The following is a 25,625-nucleotide window of genomic DNA, read 5'->3' as shown; positions in this document are numbered from 1 at the left end:
AAAGAAGATTCTATACAAGACAACAGATAGAAACTCGCCTTTTATTATACGTTATGTAAAACATGCTTAACGCTCGGGTGTTGCCTCTATTCACTCATAATCCACTATATCCTGCTGGTACCAAACTAACACAAATGTTGGTATGAGCTCTTTGCGAGCAAATTTAATAGATATTTTCTACATTATAATCCCTTAAAATAGTCACAAGAATCTCTCTTCCAATGCTGCTGTTCCTCTTCCTGCCTTCTCGTCTCCCTATAAGATCCTCCTATTAGTGGCGTCTACCACGTTTATATCTTGCCTTCTAGAAGATCAGGCAAGCATTCCTGCGAACCCTGCGAGCATGCCGAGTCCGAAGACAGCACCGACTTTGTTGTTCGATGCAGCGCCCGTAGTGCTTGCAGCAGCTGCGGTGCCGGTAGTTGCAGTCGGACCGGCGGAGTGAGTAGTTGGTGCATTCGAGGAGGGGTGAGCGGTGGGAGAGGCATGGTTGGAGGGAATGCCGGTTGTGGCGAATTGCAGTGCAACCACGGAGAATGGTTCACCTGTTGAAAAGGTTAGAGAATATACTTTCAAATGAACGGAAGATTCACCACTCACCACCAGTAGACGTTTCGCTGATGTCCATGCAGAAGGGATAGGCCTGGCCGTCCGTGCCGTCCCTGCACTCTTCGTAGTAATAACAGCAGTAGCCCATTCCACAGTCCTTGGGTGCCCCATCGCCGACTGCGCACATAGAGTGAAGAGCATCAGAGTAGTCGTCGCGAGCCACAAGATTGCCATAGAATTTAGCGGGCCGGAGGGCGGCTGCGGCGAGGAAGGGTAGAGCAAGGAGGATGGTGCTTGTGAAATGCATCTTGGATATTTAAAGGGTATGTAGGATGAAGTGAACGTAAAGAGTGAATGTAAGGAATGACTGTTAACGTTCGAACGTCAAAGAGTGACTTGGTGAGGATGTTCTTGAGTGAAGAGAACTCTCTGCGAAAGAAATTCCGTATCTTTATACTTGCCCTCCTGAATGAACGTACTGAAACAAATTAGCGCTTCACTCGTCTTGCATCGTGATCCAGGAAATGAATGCATGGTGAACGTTCGTATGAGTGTCAACAATCTTTCAGCTGGTTCAAGCCTCAATACGATTCCGTTGTCGCGATCCCTTCTCTTTTCAACTGCGTCACGTGTTAGTATTACCCTGCCAAACATTAAATGCGCAAATCATCCAATAACCATTTTCGCATTGCTCGCGATGTTGCAAGGGACGTGTGACTGTGGAGCGTCAAGCTTTTCTCGCCCCTTAGCATGTCGGAGAAGCTCATGAGAATCTCGTGTTGGTTGAAGCTTGATTCGATTGCACGGTCAGCCTCTGTGTTTTGGCTGCAAAACCGGCGGAACGTTGAAGCGTTTAGGTACTATGAATAGACTGCAAACTTCGGTACACCGGCAAGCCGACCTCATCGTTATTTCCTGGTCAACAGCTCTCGAGAACTTATTACCGGATCCCTTAAACGGGTCAGGTAGGTCTTGCACGCAGCGTACTTAGACTCCTCCTGTGCCGTTAACGGGCATAAATGCGTGGAGTGCGATGCTTCAGTTTCGCCCAGCTAGGAACTTCTTTAGAAAAGGAGAGGGAAAGCCATCTTTTAGGGACTGAGAAATACACTTGAGAATCCTGCAAAAACCCAGCTCTTGTTGCATTCAAATCGGTTCAGCCCTACTGGCACCACCACTGCAAACCCCTGATGAAACCCGATGGAAGAGATGGAGAACCGGTGAGGTTCGATAAGACGCGAAAATGATGACCCGACTCACCGGCTAGAGTGCCGGAACTGCGCATTAATGTTGAGAAAGGAGCGACCGTTTTTTACACTCCATTCTCACGTTTCTTTTACCATCACTCCCTCTACTTCAATAGCGATGGTTATTGTCTCGACGCGAGGTCGCAGGTTCGGACAGCGATGCACGGGAGACATGACACCACGCTAGCCTGTTTCGGCCCTTAGGGATACCGAACCCAAAGTTTCATCGCATCTTTGAGATTCGCGAGAGCTATCTACTGTATGTCTCCGCAATCTAAGAATTAACCTCTAGTATACTAGCTACAGGTCACATGGAATGCCAGAATGCCCGAATCGGGCGTCCACTCCTCGGGCCCGAGAGGGCAACTCGGTGTTAGTAAAGCCTCATGATAAGGAAGCACATACCCACATGCTTCAATACTAACACCTGATTCCCTATCTCTACGGACCGATCATTATCCGCTAGGGTCACTTACTCCCCTATCTCTTTCTCGATACGGTTGGGCTTAGTCTTGATATGGATGATCTCCCATTAGAACTCTTATCTATGATTGTAGAAGAGCTCTGGGAAGACTCTCCAGATGCAACAGGCCGAGGACCCCGACTTACACACCCAAAAACTAAATCCAAGGATAATCTGCTCATCAATATACGATCTGTCCGTCTTGTCTGCAAAGCGTTTCGCCACGCCGCCGCCAACCTCTTTGGTGAGACCTTCTTCCAAGTCAGATGGGTATCACTATCTCGAAAGAGCTTGTTGGATCTTGCCGCTATCTCGGAACTTCCAGAATATGTGCGCCACATTCATACGCTCCGAATCAGCACCGTCAAGTTCGACCGCGAGCTGGATAACCAGGGGGAAGCACTGGAGCTGTTGTCCAAAGCACTTGCAAAGCTGCAGCCAAAGCTGAGGTCAATATTGTTCTCTCTTAAATGCTCGCAAAGATCAAGGGATTGTCAAGATGAGATCAAAGTCATCCACATCGTTCGAAATGCCCTCCTTCACTCTGAGGTGCAGCCAGCCAGGCTCCGGGTGTACACAAACAAGCCCTCCGCCCTAGCCTTGCCCGATCCCGAACTTCAGGATGCGCATATGAAAAACATGGAATCTCTTCGGTGCCTCAAGCTCGACTTCCTAAACGAATCGACCGTAGACTCGGAGATCCACCAGAACCTTACCCGTGGAACGATTGCTCGGTATATTGCCGGCATGCCCCAGCTCCAAAACGTCTCGATATACTTTGCCAGCGAGATCTGGTATCGAACCCCGCTGAACCAGATCCTTGGGAAGGCCGTCATCAAGAATTTGAAGTCGCTGAGAATATGTGGCTTCAACTGTCGTGAGAACGAAATGATGAACTTCATCCTTCGCCATCGGGATACACTCCGGTCACTAGAGATAGCCGACTTCAAACTTCGCAATGGATTGTGGAGGAATATATTCACGGCAATCCGAGAAAAGACATATGTGGAGAAGCTGGTGTTTCGAAGAGTGTGGGACAAGCAAGAAGTGTTTTCACTTTCCGATGAATCCTTCCAAGGTTTCACTCGCAGTGAAATCGAGCTTGTGGACTGGGACAAGATTGCGACGCAGCGTGAAGACAGTGACCTCGATTTAGAACCTGTTGAGCTTGGGGAGACTGGCATGTTTATCAGCTTTCCTGAGGACCTACTATACGACCCAGAGGATATCGGGGATGACGAAGATGTGGTCAATCCGATTCCCTATTTTGCTCATGAGCTCCTGCATCCCGGAATTTCCGGACAGACAGGAGAACATGAGGGATCGGAAGACGGAACGACAGAGTCAACGGAAACTAGTATGGAGTCTCACGGGAGTGTGATTAATGGTGGTTTGGAAAAATTGTAATGACGTGGCTTCGCTAGTATCGCTTTCAGTACAGTGAAGTTATTTTGCAAAGAGTGTTTGTAGCAATCATTTTACACATTTTCATGATTATTGACTACAACCACAACTCTCGGGTGACTTAGATTTATCCTGGAAAGCTGCAGGAGAGGTAAGCATTGTTCTCTAACAGCTATTTTCACTCGACCGCACTTTCACACTAAGAACAAACCTTTACGTTCCTACTTCGCCCTCTCCCTCACCACGGCTGCCTACACAACAACCAGCATGATGCGCGCTATCGACCGAATGCCGCCGGAGCTCTGGGCTATGGTGGCTGACCGCCTCCCTCCTTCACAGAGCATTGAATGTCCATCTGGAGGACTCGTACCTCGGCGCCATACCGACCTTGCTGCCTTTAGGTCAGTTTCTCAAAAATTAAAAAGTTCATGTTGGGTTCAGTTCAGAAAACACTGCTTTACAAAAACCAGCATCTCCTGTACGCCGCAGGGGCTGCAGAAGCTTCAAAATATTGCGAACCACAGCCAGTTGGCCCCATATGTGGAACGGGTCAATATCTGCCTGGACGCCTTCACGCCGACATCACATTCCAGCGCGGAATGCTGGGATCTCAATACCGAGTATGGAAGGTCTAGAAAGGCGATGGTGGAACGCCGCAACTTGATGAAAGCTTGGATTGGAACGGTTAACAACAGCGATCTGGTAGTCGGAAAAGCTTCTGTAGAGCTCATGTCATATCTCGAACCTTCTCGTCGGTTTCGACAAAACCCTGCGACATCTTATGCGCCTATGCCTTTCCGGGTCGATGCTCCTCCGTTGCATGAAAGCATCTCGCGTTCCCTCACCTCCGCTCTGTGCAAACTACCGGCAGTGGAGCATATCGTCATCGGAGATCCCGTTTTCGACGTAGGCGCCTTGTTGACAATGATCGATCCACAATACAGCCAACTGCACGATTCTTCGGCCGTGGCCTCTACTTTGGCAATGAGGGCCTGCATGGAGTGCATTCAGGGCAATCTCAAGGGTTCGACGAAGCTCATGAAGGTGGAATTCATTGGGTCTAAGGGATTTGCCTACCTCGGGCCACTTGCTCCCGAAAACCTAATTCCTCCTCGGTGGTTTCCCTATAGATTGCGTAACGTCCAGAAGCTTTCATTTACCAGCCCATCCAAACACGCCGCCTGGGGACGCTCTGTCGACATCAATCAACAACTCGGTATCTGGACCTGGCTTCACATAGCATGTACGGCTCGACATACGCTCGAATACTTAACCATTGACCTCGCCTTTTATTACCACCCTAGCGCCCAGTTCCACTATTCCATGCGGGAGACTATATCCCTCCCCCATCACTTCAATCTGCAAAGGTGCCGAGCCACCTTGCCGGTCTTGCGACACCTGACCATCGCGAATATGGTGGTCTGCGACAAGTTAGAGATTCTTGAGGTGGTCAGTTGGATGCCGAGCCTTGAGCGTCTCGACCTGCTAAATGTGGCCTTACTTATCGATGACCCGCCAGCACTGTTCTTACAGATGCGTTCCCGGCCGGAGCTTTATCTGGACAATCTCAGGTGGGGGCCGCCGGTTATTATGCCTATTACGGTGCTTGCGAAAGCGTGGCCGCTGTGGCCATCGACTGATGATGCTAAGGTTGCCTTTGGAGGCTGGGAGAAAAAGGTTATGATCAAGAAGGATGGATGTATAGATATTGTGTTCGATTGATTCGGAGCTTGTAGTGACGGTGAAAATATATTGAAAGTGTGTATAACAGTTGACGCTGTGTCCCTGGAATTCTACTTGCAGGGCCGAGTAGCATATGGCGGCGTTTCCCTGTCAATTCCAAAGGAGTTACTTTCTGTGTCCGCTCCTACTGAATCCTTAGAGCCTATCACGGAATATTTGGATCTGAATACCCACGTTCTGCGCCGGGTCAGATGGTAAGATGGAGTGAATTTCTAGCCCTCTTCAATTCGACGATTTAACATCCAGCTTGCGCCGCATGATTGTGCTACAATTTTCTGTGCCTTCCAACTGCGGTTACTTATCGAACATGCGTTGGACCCACTCTTCTTTTTTCAACGGCACCTCATCCTTGAGATCCTCATTACCATCAACAATCAATTGGACGAGGTTGGATGCATCGCAAAAAGGTGCTGTTTTCTAGAGTGTAAGAGTTTGGTTGGAAGTCATCTCTTGTCCTATTTCCAAAGGCCAAAAGCTTCATCTTGCAAGAGTGGAGATTGATGCCCACTTCGGGATCCATTTAGACATTCTTTCGAATATCTGGACGCATTCTACTATCTACAGTAGGTCCCATCCTCAAAGGTCTATAACCTCTTTCCTTCTATTCTTAAACCAAATCGACTGCTGTGCCCGCTGCTCACTGTGGCGATCTTGTATCAATAGTAAGATCATCCAGGCGTTCACCGCTCTGCCCTCTACCAGATTTCGAACCATACAAAGCTCGGGTGGCTTGTCATACATAGTCTTTGCACATCACCTCCTCTCGGCTAATAAAATGGTCTTCGTCCTCCTTCCCCGCTAGGTTCAGCACAAACTCTCGGACCTACTCTAAGTCGCTCTACCAAAAGCCTTACTTCCTGGATTACTCACTCACCACTCTAGATTCCCAACGAAAGTTTGACGCCGCGTTGCGTACGTCATGCCCTGCAATCATTCCTCCTTCAGGACTCAACATTCAATACAAGCTTTCACACCACCTGTAAGTCACTCACCCCAAGTCCTAAATCCACGGATTGCTCATATTCTAGTTGAGATTCTGGACCAACATCCTCTTACTCAGCTGCGTTCCCCACTAAGCCACATCTAAGCGTGAAAAGGAGAATGACGAAACCACACTACGTAAGGAACCAAGGATGGGGTGAGTAGAATGAAATCTTGTGCTCTATCCAACGTCACTCATGTAGTCAGATCAACGACAGTATTTCATCTAATCATAAAAGGCTGGCATGAGAACGACAGGAACGAAGGCGAAGGCATACTGTAAGTATTGCACTCTATTAGGTACGGTGTATATGGTGAAATAAATGATGAAACAACGCCCTACTTCCAACCTCCAGCAAAGAACCACGAGAATGAGGGCGATGTGAAAGAGGGTGAATCTGAACTGCATAAAGCACTAAGAGCAAGGCACGAGGATGTGTATTCTGTGCCCGCGCCCGTGCCCGTGCCCGTGTATGCGGTCAGGTTAACGATAGAATCACATTACGTTGTAAAGCAAGGAGTGAGACTTGGAATGACATGATTGAGAATAAAGAGGGAGGATATGATACGGAGTTGTTATGTTCTATTCAGCGCCGCCTACGCGGTCACGTCAACGATAGAACAACATTCCAACACCATCTTTCGCGAGCTTGCTGGCACCGAAGAGTGGATCCGAGGATGCAAAACTTAGCTAAGGTTCGAGTTGTTAGCGGTTTCTATCATGTGGTGGTCATGGCTCTTGAGCTGGCAGGCAAGGGTGGAGTGAAGATTCTGGCAGTCGGCAGGCATGTATAAGACGGCGAGAGCTCACAGAGATTTCCTTTTCTTTTCCTTCGATCTCAAATGCATTCTAGACCGGATTTTCAAGCGGATGAGTTCTCGTTTAAGCCGTCTTGCTATTTGTAGTTATCTATTTTAGGATATTTCTAAATGTGTCTTAATCTACCTTAGAAATAAGCCATGCTCGTGGTGTGCGTACTTGGGCTTATTTTTTCACCAATGCATGTTCCGTTAGGATTGCAGAACAGTTACGATCTCTGAAGGGGCCTGCCGCACGCTGCTGTGTAGCCAACAGCTTCACAGGCCAAGCAATCTTTTGCTCATCTTACACTGTAGACTCGAACAGCCTCCAAATTTCTTCTATTCCGCTAAACATTTGTATTGCACCGAAGCCCTGTAAGCAAATTTAGTGTTAGGTCCAGGGATCCTTTCTATCTAGGTTAGCATTCGCGAGGTTTAACGTGAAAGAGGAGAGGAGAATAAAGAACGTACAGTATGTTTATCGTTATTAGCGACGCCAAGATAACTCCAAGCCTCAGTTTCTTATTCTTCTTGCTAAGTTATCAAAACCCACTTTGGCGGATTTATTGGGATGCCGAAATTCGAAGTCATTATTTCCACAATCGTTGGTCTTTCAACATTTACCTTATCCCTCTCCCCCGAAAACAAACCGACTCCAGTTTTCCGCTAACCTCTTCACTCCGTCTTCCAAACCCCATTTCTTAATCTTACAAACTCTCCTAACCACGTCCTCCATCCTCCTATCCATGTCCTCCCCTGCGGTATGCAAGTCACTCTCTACAAGCAACAGATGGTCTGGCACAGCCATCACCACATCCGCAAACTCCTTCTTCGTCTCGCCTTCCAAATCGTCTGACAGATTGATTGCAGTAGAGAATGACGCAAAGACCTCGACTGGAATAGTGGGAGCAAGGTACTGCTTGAAGTGCGCCGCTGAGCCGGTGTAGGAATGCAGACATACTCTGGGAGGATATGGTTTCTTGTGATCTCCATCCAGCTTCTCTTCATTTTCAGGTTGCCACTCAGTGACATGTTTTTCATGGTCCAATTTCTTCCTCTCCCTTCTGCTCAGTACTTTCTTTTCATACCCCTCATATAATTCTTTCAATGTTTCGAAAAGAATTCCGACAGCCGAAACTCCGTGTATCGATACCGCTCTCCCCATTTCTGCGGCTAGCTGTAACTGCATCTTAAAGATCCTCTTCTGATGCTTCACATCGACTTTCCACGGACTCAACTCCCTGCCTTCTCGGCCGCCGGGAGTTAGGTCGCTATCGCGGCCTTGCTCATTCCCAGGCTTCCAAGGTTCCGGAACGCGGAATGCGCGGTCGAGGCCGATTTCTCCTACCAACGCGAGTGGATATTTCTGGAGGTAGCTTCGAGTCTGTGACAAGAAATTGAAGAAAGACATGGGATCTGGGAAAGCTAAGAAGCTTTTCTTATCTTCTTCGCTGAGTTTATCATTGCTTCTTCGCTGTAGGACTGTTGAATAATGTTGAATCTTGTCCTCAGCTTCCAATATCCCAAGCTCTTTCTTATCATCGCTGTTTTCGGAAATGTACATTATGTGTGAGAACCACGGATGCCACCCAAAACAAGGGATGATGCATTCTTGTGGGTCCCACTGCTCGATGTTTCTAGATCTGATGCCGTTTTTGGACGCGATATCTGCTACGAGGTCCTGGTCTTGAGCGCGAGTAGCCATAACAGTGAGAGCTCGGGTTTTCATGGATGGGATGGAGGGGATGCTGGACATGGTATCGGTAGGATGACAGTGTGCGTCGAATACGCCGAGATGCCATGGGAAAGGTTCATTATTGATGTCGTCTGCCATTTTCGGTTCGTGGGAATAAACTTGGGATTGATGCGCGCCGGAGAGCAAGATAGGTCAGGTGATATAAAGCAATACCGAGAAGAGGATCGCGGTTCCTGATGCTTTTTATTGGAAATCGAATTCAGAGATCCATGAGTCTAGATGATGAAGTTGAAGCATCGTGAACATGACGTTGGAAACTGTCGGCAAACCTTCCTTCTCAACAATTTCGTTAGACCTAAACCGGCTAGCGGAGAGCCACCTAACCTCCACCTCTTACCCACCTATTCATCTCCAACTACATTTCAAAATGATTCCTTCACTCTAGGTCCCCGATAACTTCAGGAGCTGCACACCGGGCGAACCCCTCAAACCTGATGGTCCAGCTATCCTTCTTTCCCAAAATAGGCGACAGAGGTCATGTTGGTGTCAGAATCTGCAAATCAATGTGGAGCCCTTCTAAGCACATTGTAAGGTGAGAAACTGTACCCAACAACCAAGAACTTCACATCACCAAACCGAATCTCCGTAACCATCCCCTTTACCTAATTCAGAGCAGGTGAAACCAGAGCACCTCATCTATCTAGCCAGCCGAATCGAATGTGAACTGAAGATAACTACCACTTTTGTAAAATATATGAGTGTGAGCCATCGCCTATTCAATTGTGAGAACAATTAATTCATTGGATTGGTGGAGGCGAGGGTAATCCAGTCTCGCGATGCCGTGCTGTGGGTTATGTTGTGTTGGGCTTACTCGAAGAAAGTGAGCCGAGTGGAATGGAATCGTGTTACCCCTCAGTTAGGTACCGGTCGTCCCCCTTTCCGGTTTGTCAGTCAGCCAGATGAGAAATCAACAATATATAAGGGAGTGGAGTTCCTCTCTGAACTTATCCATGTATTCAGTGGAAATTGTCTCCTGCTTGCATACAGAAAGAGAGAGAAAGCATTCATATTCCTGCTCGCTCGCCATCCTATTTGACTTGGTTCGTGAGCTTTATTGACATCTACTCCGCCCTCTGTTCTTTGGACCTTCTCTCTATCATTATTCAATCCCTCCTTCTTGACTACTCTCCTTCTCCCCACAATCCCACGCCCCACCGTGCCCCCATGTCACGCCTGCAGTCCAAAACCGCCATCATAACCGGCAGTTCCTCCGGCCTCGGCAGAGCTATCGCCCTCCTCTTTGCACGCCACGGCGCCAATATCGTATGCTCTGACCTGCGCGAGCAGCCCCGCGGGGAGATGCCAGAAGCCTCATCTCTGACCACGATGGAAGAGCTCTCGAAAATGGGGGCAAGAGCGATTTTCATCACGTGCGACACTTCGAATGCTAATGAGGTGCAAGAGCTAGTTGGCAGGACTGTGAGGGAGTTTGGGAGGCTGGATATGTATGTTTTGTCTACCCTTCTCCCATTCATCGTTTTTCTCTGGTTGGGAAGGAGAGGAGAGTAGAGGAGAGGTTGTCCAGTCTTTGGGCCGGGCGTGATCTGAGATTTTGGGTGCGGAAAAGGAGGCGGGTTGACTCTCAGCTTGCCAGCCGGATTTGCATCTGATAGGCATAGCGTCTCTATGTCTCACCTACGTCCCACACACTAACACCCCTATCCAGCATCGTCAACAACGCTGGAATAGCACTCGAACCCCAAAACCCCTCTCCAGTATGGGATTACCCCGAAGACTGGTTCGACAAAACTCTTGCCGTGAATTTGAAAGGCGTCTTCCTGGGCTGCAAATATGCGAGCAAGCAAATGATGGGTCAGGATCCGGGGCCGAATGGAGATCGGGGATGGATTATCAATTTAGCGAGTGTGCTGGGTTTGGGTGGAACGCCGAAGAGTGGTATGTTCAGAACCCCTTGCTCAGCTGTTGTTTGTTTGGGAAGGTGAAGAGAAGTAGGGGCGGAGGGGACAGTCGCAAGGTTATATAGATACCCACACTAATGTTATTTTCAGCGGGATACACCAGTTCCAAGCACGGCGTAATGGGTCTTACAAAAAGTGCGGCTTGGGACTGCGCCCCCCATCGTATCCACGTCAACGCTATCTGCCCGGGATGTAAGTTTCAAACCGCAACCCCAGGCACCCATCCACACCCTTTTCAACCTAGGCCTGAATCTCAGCTCACAGCATTCATAGATACCGCGTCATCGATGACCAAAACAATCTTTGACCAGCCCGACGTCAAATCTCAGATAGAGGCCATGCATCCGTTCCGCGGGCTAGGAGAACCAGAGGATATAGCGCGCGCGGCGCTGTTTTTAGCGAGTGAGGATTCGAGTTGGATTACGGGGATCGGGCTTCCGGTGGATGGGGGGTATGGGTCAATGTAATTATGCAGCGAGGGAGGACAGATGGAAGGGGGATTGGGGTAATATCTGGCACGCAGAGCAGATCGCGACCAGGTAGAAAAAGCAGTCTGGGCTTGAATAGAGAGAGTAGAGACTCTTTCGTTCAGTTTAAAAGGAATGAAATTGTGTTGTACAGAGGAGACGTCGCGTTTGTTGCTATGTCTGGAGTGGGACGGGGTTCGTAGTACATACCGGTACTGTACAAGCGACAAATTCAGAGGAGATATCTATATGCAAGAAGTGCAAACCGCCGGTACCGAGACTCCGCTCCCCTTGAGGTGCTCCATAGAGTGAAATCGTAATATCTCCCCGTATTCATGGCGAGCCGTGAAATTCGAAATGACATTATCACATTACTTCTTCTCAACGCCCTCATTTTGGCCACGATTATTGTTTTCCTCTGCGATATCCTCGGCTTTCTTATGAATCTCTTTCTCTTTTTCCTTTTCCGACTTAAGGATTTCCTTCGGCAGTGCATCCTTAGCCGTCTGCCCCGGTTTTGCCGTGGCTCTTTCCAACTCCATCTTCTCCTCCATCAACTCCTCTTTCCCTTTGATCGCATTCTCGACCTGTTCTACCGCTCTTTCTATCTCGACCTCCATGTCTGGGAGTTTGAATTGCTCGGCAATGAGCTTCCCGTTCCAGCGCTGCAGTACCATGACGTCCTCGGTGCCGTCATTAGTTTGTTGTTCGACTACCCGCGCCACTTCTTGTGCCTGTTGGCGCGTGGGCCGGGGCGCGGCACGAGAGATGGCACGGGTCGGGTACATGAGGCCTGCGGTGTAGACTTCGTCGAGTTCGGCCGAGGGGTTGAGGGTGGGGAGGTTGTGCCGGAGAAGGAACTCGAGGTGTTTGGAACCAGTTAATGCTGTGCGAGTCAGGTGGGTCTGTGTTTTGGTGGGGATTAGTCGAGAGGGGTACGGTACCTTTCCAGTGCGAATAAGCCCTAAAGACAAGGTAGAAGAAGGGAAGATTGGGTATACTGGAGACAATTAAGCGGTGTCCAGTGCGCGCAAGGAGTCCACCCACATAGGAATCAGCATGAAGGGTGCGCTCAACGGCATGCCGACAATGCTCCAAATCATCTTGCTCCGGTGCATGGCCTGGCGCTCCAAGGCCAACTTCTTCAGTATCTCCGGCACCTTGTCCCGATGGAGATACAGGCCGGGAAATACAACGTGATACTTCTCCCTCCCTTCGACGATAGCTTTCTTCCGCCTCGCCGTCAGCGCGGGGATGGTCTTGAGTCCCCACTCCTCATAGGGTATCCGCTTGAGTGCATGGTTGCCGTAGATGGTGATCTTTTTCTTCCAGTTCCACGGTGCCTTCTCGTCCTTTTCCCACGCTGCCCAGGTCTGGTTCGCCTTGATGGTGACTTTGTCTAGGAGTGTTCGCTCGCTGGCGGCCTTCTCGTGCAGCTTCTCGCAGTACAAGAGCGACCGGCGGGCGGAGATGGGCAGTAAGAAGAGGCGCATGTCGGATGGAAGGGGGGAGGGAGAGGGCTTGGTCTGAGTGTCAACTACACCCTCATTGGCGCGCTGGTGGAAAGAAGCTTTTCAGCTCTCAGATAGTCTTCGCGAGTTGAAACATATCCTGGACTTGTCGCGATGGTCACGTTTTGCGAAAGTGCACGTCCTGCTGGAGCTAGGGCCGCGATGACCTCACGCTGGCGAGAGCTGGACCAGGATCCATGTGCCTGATCCGCAGGGCCAAATTTCCCGGTCAACCTGCGCCTGCACCACCGCCACCACCACCAACCTCCTCCTCCTACTCCTCCTCCTCCTCTCCATTCCACCAGCCTCCGGTCCTGTTAACTTTCGCACGACAATTCCCCGCTTCCCACGTCCTCAATCGCTCCCAGAGTCGCTAATCACTAGACCATGCGGCGAATCGTGCCGCCGTCTCCCACGTAATTGTCGCTTACGTCTGCTAAGGCGGCGCCCGTCTCAGCAAAGCGCGCCCGGCCACAAGCCTTTCATCAAAGCCACCCCGTCCGCCGTCAGACGTTCACTCTCCGACCGTTGACCGTGGGCCAGCGTCCCCAGAGTCAGACGACAGGAATGACCACCGCATCCTCGGTGGACCACAACAATGGCGCCCTCACGTCGCGCTCACCAGCCCGTCTCCTCCCCTCGCCCATTCCTCCACCCGAGTCCTCCTCGTCGCTAGCCCTCCAGCGTCCCCTCTCCAGACTCTCCGCCGCGTCGTCGAACAACAACGAGAGGAGCCTGGACGGCCAATTCGATGGTGCGGGAGTGAGGAAGTCGCAGTCGTATTCTATCTCGTCGAACCCGCACACTCTGGCGTCGTCCAAGGGCAGCCAGGCGGCTGAGAGCAGGGATAAGCAGCGGCGCGCTGTTCGAACATTGCCTCGTAAGCCTCACAATGAGTAGAATGTGAGCGACGCAAGCTGATATGTTGCCATAGCCTGGGTGCAGTCGCCTGACGAAGACGACAATGCCGACCCTACAGCATTCCTCCTACCCAGAACGCCCACTTCCACTCGGCCCCCCTCCCACAACCACATGCCCACACCCAAAGCCAGCGCCGTACCCGGACGCCAATTCGATCATGCAAGAGAAGGGACGCCCGTTACCATAACATCTCCCATCAGCGAGCACGCTTCGCAATGGCAACAATTTGCCAAAGCCTCAACCTTCGTCCCCCCGCCATCCTCGCGCGGGGAGGTCGTAGATGATGATTGGATTAAAGAGAACCTGCCAGATCTCGAGCAGCCGTGGAATCCCGTGGACAAAGAGGAGGTGGAAAATGATGATGGGTTTTGGCTCCTCAGTGCCAGCAGTCGTCGTCGTCGACTAAAACGGATACACCGGACCGTCATGAACCACCCCATGGTCCCTCTCGCGGTTCGCCTTACAGTCCTTACTTTCTCTTGCCTCGCCCTCGGCCTTGCAGGCTCCATATTCCACAAATCCGATACCCATGGCTGCATCAACAACTCATCAACCTGGTTGGCGCTGATTGTCGATGTCGTTGCTATTCTCTATACCGCTTACATCACTTACGACGAATATACGTCTAAGCCGCTGGGTCTACGCTCACATACCGCGAAGATGAGGCTTATTTTCCTCGATCTCTTGTTCATCGTCTTTGACTCGGCCAATTTGAGCCTCGCATTCCAGGCCTTGACGGACGAGCGATGGGCATGTCAGGATAGTGCCAACGATCAGGTGAATAGCTGTCCGTTTAGCAGGGATATCTGCGCGAGACAAAAAGCGCTGACGGCTACGCTTCTGGTGGCACTCGTGGCATGGTTGATGACGTTCGCTATTAGCACCCTCAGGTTTGTCCACCCTCCTGTTTCATAGCTTTATGTTGCTGACGATTATTTAGACTGATTGAGAGAGTTGCCCGATAAATAATCCGTTTTGTACTACTACTGTTGTCTCCAAGATTCCCTTTTCCATATTTTCCTTCGGTTGCTGTCTGCATATACACCTGACTTACCTGTCTCAGCATGGCGTTGCACTTTCCTTTGGTTACACATTTTGATATATGTGGTTGGATGTTATCGGGGCGTTCGGGTATGAGGCATGGCTAGCATTCATGGATGCATACATGTGCACGCAGAGATTCCAGCAGCGTTCTTTGGATTTGAGACTTGGGTGGATGCTGGCGCCAGCTTTTGACGTGACTTTGTTACTGTACACTGATACCTCTCTTTGGATACTGTTATTAGCTAGCTAGTTTGGGACGGTGGTTGAAAGGGTTGAGTTCGGATGGGATAGGGCAGGATAGCCTGGAGTCGTAGTAACAGGTAAATAAATTGTTACTCGCTCGCTGGAAGCGGGAAATTTTTTTTTTTTTTTTTTGCCTTGTCCTGTCAAGTGGAAATGTTCGTGGCATCCATACTGCCCTCTCTAACCTTCCAAACAACAAAACCCTCATCCCAATACAATGGATCCCTCTTGAACCACTCCACATCTTTCACAGCCTTCGCCTTCTCCCCCTCCCCCTCCCCCTCCTTCCCATAACACATGTCCCAATCACGCCCTTTCGGGTATGCACCCACCATCTGAAAACCCCCCTCCAAATCCTCCCATAGCCGATGTCCAACTCCTGCTGGAATTACTATAGCATCCCCAGCCTTCACCACCATCTCTACCCGCCCCGGATTCCCCTCGCCTCCGAAACAAAGCCGAACTCTTCCGCAGTAGACTAGGAGGAGTTCGTGCGCGGTGGAGTGGTAATGTGTGGTGCTGTACATGGTGTAGCGCCATTACGGGATACAGACGCTAATGGCACTGAGGTGGGATTCGAGGGCTGAGGGAGAGGTGGTGGGTGGGTAGGCGTTGTGGTAGATATACAGGGGGTGGGAGGGGGCCGGGCAGTTTGGGAGGAGGGAGTGTGAAGGGATGTGATGGGTGGAGATACGGAGGCTGGGAAGGGGGGTGAGGGGAGCGATGGAGGACATCGGTAGGCGCGCGTGCGTGTGAATATATTTTAAGAAGAGAGAACTTGGGGCAGTTACTATCGGGAAGTGGGGGAAGTGGATGTTTTGGTTGGTTTCCGCTGGGTTAGGTTGCTGGAAGGGAAATACTGGGGAACAATGGATTGGTGGTGACTGTATTTGTGAAGACATCATTGTAAGTTTCGGAAAGAGTAATCTGCGAACCCTTCCTGATCTGTCTCAGTGTTCAAGTAAACTACTACTGAGATCCCTTTGATAGATGTTAGGTTGTGGTTGATGGGGAATTGAATGCTGAGGGCAGGTTGATTTCATGATGGCTAGGAATTCCAGGATCGCGTGTTCTGAATAAGGAATGCTTTCATGTAACTCAAACGCGGCAGAATATGCATTCTTTTTAGCTTTAAAAAGGGTGTCTGCTGGGGCTTTAAGGGGTTGTTTAGTTGAGCTGTGTTACGCGAGTATCAACATAACGTTGATATGCTGATAAACCACCCCTTGGATTTTAACTTCGGTTGCACAATACTCAGGGTGTGGAGTTCTGGGTGTATCAAGGCTTGGTCAAAACGCACAAAAGGCTCTACCAAATAAGGAGTCTAATTTAAGGGTGTTGGGAATACTCATTTGAGGAACAATAGTGCTATGACATGCAGTTCCCTTTGAGCTACTTTAAAAAGGGTGCAGGGTGAGGAAGAGTGATTAATGTCTTTCAGGATAACATAAACACAATATCGATGTGTGATTAAGCATTGAAGTTCAGCTCGGCTTGCAGAACACTCGAACGTTCTGACCTTTGCGTGAATTCGTCAATGTGTAGTGATTTCCATGTTCGTTGTGGAGTAATTCACTGCCCTGGCTGCGACCCTCACCAGGCACGGCTGACTCAAGCGGCAAATTCCGCGACGCTGCCTTGAGCTGCTGGCAGCCTGATGAACCTTCACCGTGCTTCACGACAAAACCTCGCTGCCTCTCCACTCCCTCACTGACGCTCCTCCCTTCTCCTCTGCACCATCAATGTCCTAGACATTCACTGCGTTGCTCCGCTTCACGCCGCTCCCCGAGCCAGTCAATCAAGCACGCCCTAGGCCCGATTTTATAAGCCAGCCCCAAGGTTCGCCCTCGTCCGTCCCACCCACGCCTCACGCTCTTGCCACCTCCGACCTCTGTCCACCACTCCCCGCCGTCTTCTGCCGGAGCCCCGAAAGCTCCCTCCGTTGGTTCCAACGCCCAACCGACACGATTCAGCTCTTCAAGCGCAAGAAGTCGCCCTCGAAAGGTGCCTCAGTGCACGCGACATCCCTTCCCCCCACCATGAGCTCTGGAATGCCCCCGGTTCCTGCAAAGGACGATGTCAAGGCAACGTAGGTGTTTCCCTTTCGTTTTTGTTCTTTCTGCTGTGTGCTCGTGCCTGGGGTCTTGTCCGAAGGATCAGGTCCGGCTTGCGGGGCTACTCAAAGCACTCCATACTTCGATCTCAATATGGAGGCCCAACTCCATGTTTCTGCTGTCTTTTCATCTCTTCTACCAGATCTCGTGGCCGACATGCTGACTCCTTCAGATGGACTTACCTCGAGGCTGGTGTGGAGAAGATTATGACTGACCTGCGAGGCGGCATGGACATGAAGACATACATGGGATTGTACACGGCCATTCATAACTTCTGTACTGCACAGAAAGCAGTCGCTGGGACGTCGTTTTCAAGTCACAATAACCGCGGCGGCGGTAAGTAACTCGGCCCTCCCACTAGGGTGACGAAGCTAATGCCTATTGCAGCGCACCTTCTCGGTGAAGACTTGTACCAGCATCTAATTGAATATCTTAAGGCCCATCTTCAAGGCGTGCAGGCCCGATCGAAAGATCATGTTGATGAAGCTCTCCTCATCTTCTATATCAAGGAATGGAATCGCTACACGACTGCCGGGCAGTACAACAACCACTTGTTCCGATATCTGAACCGCCATTGGGTGAAGCGGGAGATGGATGAAGGCAAGAAGAACATCTATGATATCTATACTCTCCACTTGGTGCGATGGAAAGAGGACATGTTCACGGGGACTCAGGAGAGCGTTATGCGGTCCGTCCTCAAGCTCGTCGAGAAGCAGCGCAACGGCGAGACGATTGAGCAGTCGCACATCAAGAGCGTTGTGGATTCGTTCGTGTCTCTCGGCCTCGACGAATCGGACAGCTCAAAGTCTACCCTAGACGTCTACAAAGAGTTTTTCGAGAAGCCATTCCTAGCAGCCACCGGAGAATACTACAACAACGAGTCGAAGCAGTTCCTCGCGGAGAACAGCGTTGTTGAGTACATGAAGAAGGCTGAGGCTCGGTTGGATGAAGAGAAGGAGCGCGTCCCACTCTACCTTCTTAACGAGATCATGTCGCCATTAATGCGGTGCTGCGAAGAGGCTCTTATCACCGCCCATTCACAAGCGCTCCGTGAGGAATTCCAGATACTGCTTGACCACGACAAGCAGGAGGATCTTGGCCGAATGTACAAGCTCCTCGCTCGCATTCCCGAGGGCCTGGATCCTCTACGAAACCGATTTGAGACGCATGTCCGCAAGGCTGGTCTGGCGGCTGTCGAGAAGGTTGCCCAAGAGGGTGACACCATTGAGCCGAAGGTTTATGTCGAGGCGCTTCTGGAAGTTCATACGCAATACCAGGATCTAGTCAACCGCGCTTTCAATGGCGAGTCGGAGTTCGTCCGATCACTTGACAACGCCTGCCGTGAATTTGTCAACCGAAACAAGATCTGCAAGTCAGGCTCCAACAAGTCCCCAGAGCTTCTTGCCAAGTACACAGATACTCTCCTCAAGAAGTCGACGGCCAAGATGACCGAGGAGGACGATATGGAGAAGCTCCTTACCCAGATTATGACAGTGTTCAAGTACATCGAGGACAAGGATGTCTTCCAGAAGTTCTATTCACGCATGCTGGCCAAGCGTCTTGTACAGACCACCTCGGCCTCAGATGACGCTGAAACCAGCATGATCTCTAAGCTCAAGGAAGCTTGCGGTTTCGAATACACGAATAAGCTCCAGCGAATGTTCCAGGATATGCAGATTTCCAAGGATCTGAACACATCTTACAAAGAATGGTGTCAGACGAATATCGGCGATGATGATCTCAAGGGCATGATTGATTCGACTTACCACATTCTTGGAACAGGTTTCTGGCCGCTGAACGCTCCCACGACACCATTTACTCCACCCCAGGTTATAGTAAAAACCTACGAGCGGTTCGCAATGTTCTATAACAACAAGCATCAGGGCCGCAAGTTATCGTGGCTGTGGCAACTCTGCAAGGGAGAGATGAAGGCCAACTACTGCAAAGTTTCAGGGTCCAAGGTATCGCCAACCTTCCAAGTCTCGACCTACCAGATGGCAGTTCTGTTGCTGTTCAATGACAGCGACACGGTCGAGTATGACGAAATGGTGGAGGGCACCAAGCTTGGGAAGGAGACTTTAGATCCTAGCATTGGTGTGTTTATCAAAGCCAAAGTCCTTCTCGCTCAGCCAGAAGGCGCGAAGCCCGAGTCCGGAACCTCATACAAGCTCAATCTCGGCTTTAAGACCAAGAAGATCAAGGTGAATCTCAACATTGGCATCAAGAGCGAGCAAAAGCAGGAAGTCGAAGATACGCACAAGACTATTGAGGAGGACCGAAAGCTGCTCATGCAGGTGTGTATTAACCGAACATCAACCCGCGCATCTGTCAACCATTCGCTAACCTTGTTTCCAGTCTGCCATAGTACGTATCATGAAGTCCCGCAAGAAGATGAAGCACCAGCAACTCGTCTCGGAAACCATCCAACAGATCAAGAATCGCTTCATGCCTAGAGTCCCAGATATCAAGAAGTGCATCGACATCCTCCTTGAGAAGGAATATCTAGAGCGCCTAGAGGGTGACGAGCTCGGCTACCTGGCATAAACGCTCTCCGAGTAAAGTCCTGCATGCGTGAGGAGTGGAGTCTGCTTTGGTTTGGTTTGGTTTGCTTAATGAGTAATGGTTTTATGCTATCGGTGGGGTTAAATCTTCTCTTCGCGGACGGGAAATGGCGTTTACGGACGGGAAGTGGCCAGCCACAGCATCGGAACGGCAGCTAGATAGCGGAGGCTTGACTTATGCCTAGGCTTAAGTTTCATCGACCTGTTTCTTGAGTGAGAGGGCTACTTTGGCTTTTCTAGAATGGAGGGATGGATGGGAACGGAATGGAATGAATGGCATTGCATGGCTGCTCCTTGGTGGTTAAACTTCTTCAGAGTGTACATTGAGAATGCCAGTTATTGCTTGAAGGGTTGGTGATTTCTTTTCTTTTGTTGTGTTTTCATGCCTTCGCCTCTCCTGCTTCATTTTTGGGGCATTCTGCTCTCCTGCGAAAATCCCTTCAAAGGTAGCGGTTTCTCATTCGATGGCCTCCTACCCCGTTCCTGTCGCTCTTTCCCTTCAAGCCGCAGCGTGACGTACGCCATCCATAGATGCCTGGGTGATATCTTCTCCAACACACTTTTCTTCTTCCCCACTCTCCTCTTACACGACATTATTACCGGTCTCCAGTTTTACTTTCGCTCGGAGCTATCTTACGCTATTATCATCCCGGTTATCACTCTTTCGTATACTTACACTCGGCCTTGTTTCTCTCACTCAAATGGCCCAAGAGTCCAGCCGTGAGGATGTTGAGATGAGTATGAGTGGCTTACGAAACCTGTGGTATGAGATTGTGGCTAATGGTGATTACTATAGATGTTTTATCAGACACAGATCAGCATGTTGCTTCTACCACAGATAACTCAATGGAAAACTTGAGAGATATCGACGCAGCTACATTGGTAGAGCAACACCCCATGGCATTAGCAGTGAGAGAAGTCCGTATCGGCCCACGCCGCAACCTAGATCTTTCCACAATTCCAGGGCGCCTGGGTAACACTGAGGATAACGGCCCTGAGATTGGAGTGGCAGCAGCGGTCATGATTGAAAAGGTGGAAAGTCCGAATTGGGGCGATCCGAAACGTCCGCAGGGAAATTTGACGTTGGTCAGGGATGAGGAGTCCGACGTTTTGAGAACGAAGGCTGAGTTGCGAGATCCAGGACTGCATCCTCTAGAGAGGCCAGTTCCAGCTCCGCCGATGGTCAGGAATGACACTTCGGACACTCTGCAAGCGAAAGATGAAGCGCGAAAGCCGGGGCAGAATTCATTGAACAGACCGGTTCCAGTTTCACTGGTAGAAATAGGTCAACAGACACCGATTGCTCCTCTTACCCCTCAGCCTAGCATATCTTCCATCTTCCCGTAAGCCAATAATCCCTTGTATCTCAGCTTTGAACCCTCAGTATGCTAATCGGAAAAGTCGGCAAACACCAGTCCTGAAAGGGGACTACAATAGGTACTCTGACGTGAGTGCTTCCCCAGCAACGGTGATGATAAAGAAGGCAAGGCTAACCGCGATCACAAGTCCGAGAGTTTACGAGTCCATAATCCAAAACACCCTATATCTCCGTATGACTTGTCCTTCGTTTATGACGTCAACGAGGCGAAGGCATCCAGCAGTACGAATTCACCGAAGCCCCCAAGTCAAGTCCAACTCCCTTGGGATAGCCTTCCTGCGCACAGTCAAACGATCCCACATCCCAAAGGCGATCCAGTCAAAATCAAAGAACTGCAGGAGAAACGAGCTGCCGAACAAGCTGAAGCCAGGGCCCGAGAAGCCGCCAACGCCAATAACGCCGCAAACAAGCCTAACGGTATCGACGAGTGGTCGGAATGGAATCAAGAAAGGTGCTGGCCTCCGTGGTGCTGCTGTGGTAGCGAAAGAGATTGGAAAGAGTTCAGCGAAGAGTATAACACTTGTGCATCTTTGACTTCCTGTCTCGGGATCCCGTTTCAATGGTGTTGCTTGTCTATCTTATGGTTGCCGAAAAATCTCTGGATACGTTACCTACAGAAGCGGAAGAGGCGACAAGAGGAGCGCCAACACATGGCTGACCAGTCTCGGGGGGCCGACAGTCAACAGGCTTCGATGGTGGGGACTCAGGGAACTAGTGTACGGAGTCAAGACGGAGGAGAGCCACCTCAGGGCATCAGTTCACAACAAACTCCCATTGTGGGAACTCAAATTATCGGGTTCCAGAGTCGAGGGCGACCCCAATATGATGGACAACAATCTCCCCAGCACACCGATCCACAACAACTTTCGAATGGGGGAACTCATAGTGTCGACATACAGATTCCACAGTCACCCCAAAGTGCAGAGCAACATCTTCCTCTATCAACAGGTACACAACCCCAGCACGCCGACCCACAGCAAACTTCCGCGGGGACTCAAGGAGTCGATCAACAAATTCAAGCGCGGTCCAACGTAGCGGCTCTTAGAGGCGGTGGTCCGGAATGTTTGGGTATTCGTACATGGCATAGGTCTCACAGGCAGAATAGGACCCAAGCCAGGGTGAAGACGCAGCCTGATACGGGAATTCAAAGTACTGGAACGAAGATTCAAGAGGCCTGGGGGAACAACCGGGGCTTTGATATCCAGCATATCAGCCCTACAACTGAACCGGCCTTAGAATCAAGGATTATTTTCCCGTATCCTAGCGCAATCAACCAAAACAATCAACTTCAACCTCTAAGCCCCAGAACTAGTCTTCCACACCTTGGACAAAAGCCATCTCACAACAGCAAAATGAGAACGTTTGAATGGGTAAAGGTTCAAAAGGATACAATTACGAAGGCGCGGCTTGAGGTGATGCCTCGAAGCACTGCGGCGAAGAGAGCCAATGGTGCAAATAACCGGGGTGATGGGAACCAAATAGTGAACTGTAAAAGCTGGGCTTCGTGGATAAAGGTGAGATCTCATCGGCTTCCCCGTCGCCCTGGTTTCGACAGTTGGAGTATGGATGCGAACACTGGGGGAAACAATCCTGAAGGAAGCCGAGGGATACCAATGCAGCCTCTTAGAACTGCTGCGGAATCCCAACGCCAGTTCCTAGTGTCTCCCAGAGTGCGAATCCCGCCACGGCAAGATTCCTTAGTAACACTCGTTACTGACGCCAATTCCCAAACATCTTTGCTCCACAATAGCGCTTCGCCGAATACAGGAGGATCAGAACAAGGTATTCACTCACGGCACTATTGCGCCAACTGCTACGGAGCATGCCCGGGGACGTCATATCCATGTATCTGTGACTGCTGCTGATGGAACAGTCTGGTTTCAAGCCTTGAGAGAGGCTGCAGCTGAGTTGAGAGTTAAGAGTGCTTAGATTTTGTCTACAATGCAAGCGCTGTCATAGTATTAGTAACGGCGGGAAAGCTTCTGTCAGCTGTACCTGAATTCTCTTTGTATTCCGCCCCTTGCCCTCGTCTTGGTGGTGTGGTTGAAACTTGAAGAGATCGCGGTGATCAAGGCCGAAAGCCATGTTGGTACAGGCCGGTGCGTGGCCAGCGAATCCTATCACACATAATAGGAAAGAGCACATCTGATCACCTCTAGTCTCATCACCAGTAGTTTCCACGGGCCATGGCCTTCAGCTTCTAGCCTTTGTCACTTCCAAGGTCCTTACTGTGGGAAGCCACAACAGGCCGGGCAAACAACGGTCTTTTTATCATCCTATTTCCTACCGCACTCATATAATATACCGCCGTATTTGTCTATCTCTACTACAAGCCCCATTCTAGCACACCTATCTACCTATTCTCTCCCTACCTGCAATCCACCAGCCTCCGTCCAAATCCTCATCTATCATTTCGAACCAGGAAAATTCGAATACTGTCACCTGCTTTCAAAATCTAAGTCTTACAATATCATGCCTTCGCGAGCTCTTGAAGCGCTTAATTAAGGGGTGTTGCTGTAAGATGTACATGTGAATTTTAGTAATGGAAGAGAGGGAGAAGGTTGTAGTGAGAGTACCTGCGGGGAGGTATAGGGTATTGGGGGAGTATCGAGGGAGGGTGGAGGGATGGGATGCTGTGAGGGTTTGGGTGCACTTTTGGGGGAAGAAGGGAGGTATAGGGGGCTGTGGAACTCCACAGCGTGAGAGGGGCCACGGACAGAAGGTATGCGTGGCATGCCTGATATGTGGGCTAATGCTTACGTTGACATAGCATTACTTAGGGGCTGGGAAAGGAGCAACCCCAAGATCAAGGGAGTATAATGGGGCGAGCGCAAGGGAAGAGGTGGGTGGTAGAAGTATCCAGGGAGAGAGGGGCCATGGGCGGGAGGGCTGTATGGTGTTCTTAATGAGGAGACTAAGGCTTACTTTGGAATAGTAACATTTCTCGAGTGACGCCTACGGCGTCGTCCGATACTCCTAGGTCTCGATGCCACGAATAGTGCCGGACAGATGCATCCAAATAGTCCATGCCCCTCCTCCTGTGACAAGTCTAGTACCTCAAAATCGCAAGCCGCGAAAAGAGTAGAGAGAACTCTGTTCGTCGTCGCACAGCATGTCTGCGCCAGAAACGTTAGATGAAGAGAGCAGCGGCTCATGTCGAGACTGCTGCTGACGTAAATCAAGAATGGACCTACATGAGCCCTGTATCCTTCTCTAGAAGAGTCTGGTTCTCCAAGCCTCCCCGAATGGGGACAGGGTTTCTGCATCAACCCTTCTAGGTGGATTATGGTGTACTGACGAAATGAACAACAAATAGAGTGACAGCAGAATTAAGGAATTAATTGAATGACTGCAACCCCACAACAGGTCGCCCATTCGGGAGATGCAGGTGAGGAGCTTGAGCTCTCCGGTTCCATCGACATCGTCGACTACAAACTTGCACCTATCTGATTTGGGTCAATGAAGGACGGCTCTAGCTCATGATCCCAATCCACCATATTGGGGGGCGAATCCCCGTCTCCAGTTGGATGGTTTAACAAACCCCTAGCGCGGCCGAAGCGGGCAACAAATAGTGTGTAAACAAGTTTAAGGAAGGAATTGATTAATTTGCAAGACCACAGCACTTCACCCAAGCAGCCGAGGCAGATGAAAGAGGTCCCTCATTCACAAATACGATCTAGCGGATCAGATGGCGATAGCGTAATCTCAGTGCGCGAAACACGGCTTGGGAGGAGAAAGCGCTTACCACTAGTCATATCTCCTATGTCTGCAATTTTCTAACTCAACCAACCTAACCGACCCAATCAGCTAGACTAAGAGAAAAAGCTCACAAGCAAATAGAGTCTAGCCTACATGCGTCAAGGGGCCATAACACTCACTTCAACACATTCGTAAACGGTCCTCAAGCTCTGCTGCGCTAGAAGACTCCAGCACGTCTTCATCCCCACCTACACCTGAACGAAATAGACAGGAGAAGAAATAGAGGACGGGATCCAAGGCTCCAAATAAAACTATGGATAATGGCTCTGGAGTTGAGGCAGAGATAGAAGACAGATTTGTGAGAAGGTCAGAGAGGAAGACGGTGGTTAAGGGCGTGTATGAAGAGAGTGATCAGGCTGATTGGGACTATGGGGACCAGAGGTTTAAGCCGGCAAGATGATACGCATCCAAGGGATATTTATTTCTTTGGAGGAATTGGATATTGATGTGGATGAGGATGGCTGCTCTAGATCGAGGTGGAATTAAACGTTAAGCGGTGAATGGCCAAGCCCCCTCTCGGCCAATCAACAGTGTGAGAGAGACACTAGTAGCTTGAATCAACCAACCAACTGCTGCCTGGAGTCGCTAGTGGCTTAGCAACGCGACTGCCGGTTTTATTTGTTGTGAATCGGGCTGTTTCTTTCACCTCACCTCTGCGAGAAAATTTCAGATCACGCTCTACAGTCCAGAACCCTCGCCACTCCCTTCTTTGAGGGCATCGAGAAGTTTCTTCTGTCTTTAAAATCACCTCTCTCGACCACTTG

General features: G+C 50.2%; 10 protein-coding genes across 10 annotated transcripts; 5 read left to right on the top strand and 5 right to left on the bottom strand.

Annotated features, from left to right (window-relative positions):
• Nucleotides 1-126: 126 nt before the first annotated feature.
• On the bottom strand, nucleotides 127-1,282 carry BDR25DRAFT_302519 (uncharacterized protein). Its single transcript, XM_033689813.1, has 2 exons — nucleotides 601-1,282; nucleotides 127-545 (listed from the first exon to the last, which is right to left on the bottom strand). Exons 1-2 carry the CDS (start codon nucleotides 854-856, stop codon nucleotides 313-315), a joined length of 489 nt encoding a protein of 162 aa, XP_033549779.1. The 5' UTR covers nucleotides 857-1,282; the 3' UTR covers nucleotides 127-312.
• BDR25DRAFT_353248 (uncharacterized protein) lies at nucleotides 934-2,252 on the bottom strand (the record flags this gene model as incomplete). The annotated part of the gene is made up of 9 exons (XM_033695138.1): nucleotides 934-1,161; nucleotides 1,228-1,338; nucleotides 1,384-1,520; nucleotides 1,561-1,685; nucleotides 1,716-1,826; nucleotides 1,879-1,979; nucleotides 2,012-2,050; nucleotides 2,108-2,216; nucleotides 2,242-2,252. The coding sequence occupies 9 exons, from the start codon at nucleotides 2,250-2,252 to the stop codon at nucleotides 934-936; spliced, it is 972 nt and encodes a 323-aa protein (XP_033549778.1).
• BDR25DRAFT_12700 (uncharacterized protein) lies at nucleotides 1,870-3,750 on the top strand. The gene has a single exon (XM_033683781.1). It carries the CDS (start codon nucleotides 2,314-2,316, stop codon nucleotides 3,664-3,666), a length of 1,353 nt encoding a protein of 450 aa, XP_033549777.1. The 5' UTR covers nucleotides 1,870-2,313; the 3' UTR covers nucleotides 3,667-3,750.
• A 3,768-nt stretch (nucleotides 3,751-7,518) lies between these two features.
• BDR25DRAFT_333183 (Metallo-dependent hydrolase) lies at nucleotides 7,519-9,156 on the bottom strand. Its single transcript, XM_033692809.1, has 3 exons — nucleotides 8,785-9,156; nucleotides 7,660-8,613; nucleotides 7,519-7,598 (listed from the first exon to the last, which is right to left on the bottom strand). The coding sequence occupies exons 1-2, from the start codon at nucleotides 9,020-9,022 to the stop codon at nucleotides 7,814-7,816; spliced, it is 1,038 nt and encodes a 345-aa protein (XP_033549776.1). The 5' UTR covers nucleotides 9,023-9,156; the 3' UTR covers nucleotides 7,519-7,598; nucleotides 7,660-7,813.
• Nucleotides 9,157-9,910: 754 nt separating this feature from the next.
• On the top strand, nucleotides 9,911-11,330 carry BDR25DRAFT_341719 (putative short chain type dehydrogenase; the record flags this gene model as incomplete). Its single annotated transcript, XM_033693635.1, has 4 exons — nucleotides 9,911-10,389; nucleotides 10,611-10,840; nucleotides 10,954-11,055; nucleotides 11,137-11,330. The coding sequence occupies exons 1-4, from the start codon at nucleotides 10,109-10,111 to the stop codon at nucleotides 11,328-11,330; spliced, it is 807 nt and encodes a 268-aa protein (XP_033549775.1). The 5' UTR covers nucleotides 9,911-10,108.
• Nucleotides 11,331-11,701: 371 nt separating this feature from the next.
• Nucleotides 11,702-12,823, bottom strand: BDR25DRAFT_219477 (uncharacterized protein; the record flags this gene model as incomplete). The annotated part of the gene is made up of 3 exons (XM_033684967.1): nucleotides 11,702-12,216; nucleotides 12,275-12,330; nucleotides 12,378-12,823. 3 exons carry the CDS (start codon nucleotides 12,821-12,823, stop codon nucleotides 11,702-11,704), a joined length of 1,017 nt encoding a protein of 338 aa, XP_033549774.1.
• A 275-nt stretch (nucleotides 12,824-13,098) lies between these two features.
• BDR25DRAFT_283551 (uncharacterized protein) lies at nucleotides 13,099-15,172 on the top strand. The gene is made up of 3 exons (XM_033688059.1): nucleotides 13,099-13,721; nucleotides 13,776-14,652; nucleotides 14,703-15,172. The coding sequence occupies exons 1-3, from the start codon at nucleotides 13,409-13,411 to the stop codon at nucleotides 14,725-14,727; spliced, it is 1,215 nt and encodes a 404-aa protein (XP_033549773.1). The 5' UTR covers nucleotides 13,099-13,408; the 3' UTR covers nucleotides 14,728-15,172.
• Nucleotides 15,009-15,783, bottom strand: BDR25DRAFT_324203 (uncharacterized protein; the record flags this gene model as incomplete). Its single annotated transcript, XM_033692148.1, has 3 exons — nucleotides 15,009-15,038; nucleotides 15,235-15,527; nucleotides 15,600-15,783. 3 exons carry the CDS (start codon nucleotides 15,781-15,783, stop codon nucleotides 15,009-15,011), a joined length of 507 nt encoding a protein of 168 aa, XP_033549772.1.
• Nucleotides 15,784-16,728: 945 nt separating this feature from the next.
• Nucleotides 16,729-20,073, top strand: BDR25DRAFT_341715 (Cullin-domain-containing protein). The gene is made up of 4 exons (XM_033693634.1): nucleotides 16,729-17,138; nucleotides 17,336-17,499; nucleotides 17,551-19,457; nucleotides 19,519-20,073. Exons 1-4 carry the CDS (start codon nucleotides 17,089-17,091, stop codon nucleotides 19,705-19,707), a joined length of 2,310 nt encoding a protein of 769 aa, XP_033549771.1. The 5' UTR covers nucleotides 16,729-17,088; the 3' UTR covers nucleotides 19,708-20,073.
• Nucleotides 20,074-20,106: 33 nt separating this feature from the next.
• BDR25DRAFT_353239 (uncharacterized protein) lies at nucleotides 20,107-25,084 on the top strand (the record flags this gene model as incomplete). The annotated part of the gene is made up of 19 exons (XM_033695137.1): nucleotides 20,107-20,390; nucleotides 20,443-20,507; nucleotides 20,539-21,009; nucleotides 21,050-21,192; nucleotides 21,231-22,947; nucleotides 22,976-23,016; nucleotides 23,092-23,201; nucleotides 23,262-23,539; nucleotides 23,643-23,846; nucleotides 23,883-23,998; nucleotides 24,083-24,183; nucleotides 24,214-24,257; nucleotides 24,302-24,390; nucleotides 24,469-24,525; nucleotides 24,579-24,624; nucleotides 24,650-24,673; nucleotides 24,716-24,866; nucleotides 24,965-24,999; nucleotides 25,026-25,084. 19 exons carry the CDS (start codon nucleotides 20,107-20,109, stop codon nucleotides 25,082-25,084), a joined length of 4,035 nt encoding a protein of 1,344 aa, XP_033549770.1.
• Between the last annotated feature and the right edge of the window lie 541 nt (nucleotides 25,085-25,625).

This window comes from Lindgomyces ingoldianus (assembly GCF_010093535.1).
Source record: "Lindgomyces ingoldianus strain ATCC 200398 unplaced genomic scaffold BDR25scaffold_10, whole genome shotgun sequence".
Taxonomy (NCBI): domain Eukaryota; kingdom Fungi; phylum Ascomycota; class Dothideomycetes; order Pleosporales; family Lindgomycetaceae; genus Lindgomyces; species Lindgomyces ingoldianus.
Note: the sequence above shows the minus strand (reverse complement) of the source record. Positions and strands in the feature narration are given on the sequence as shown.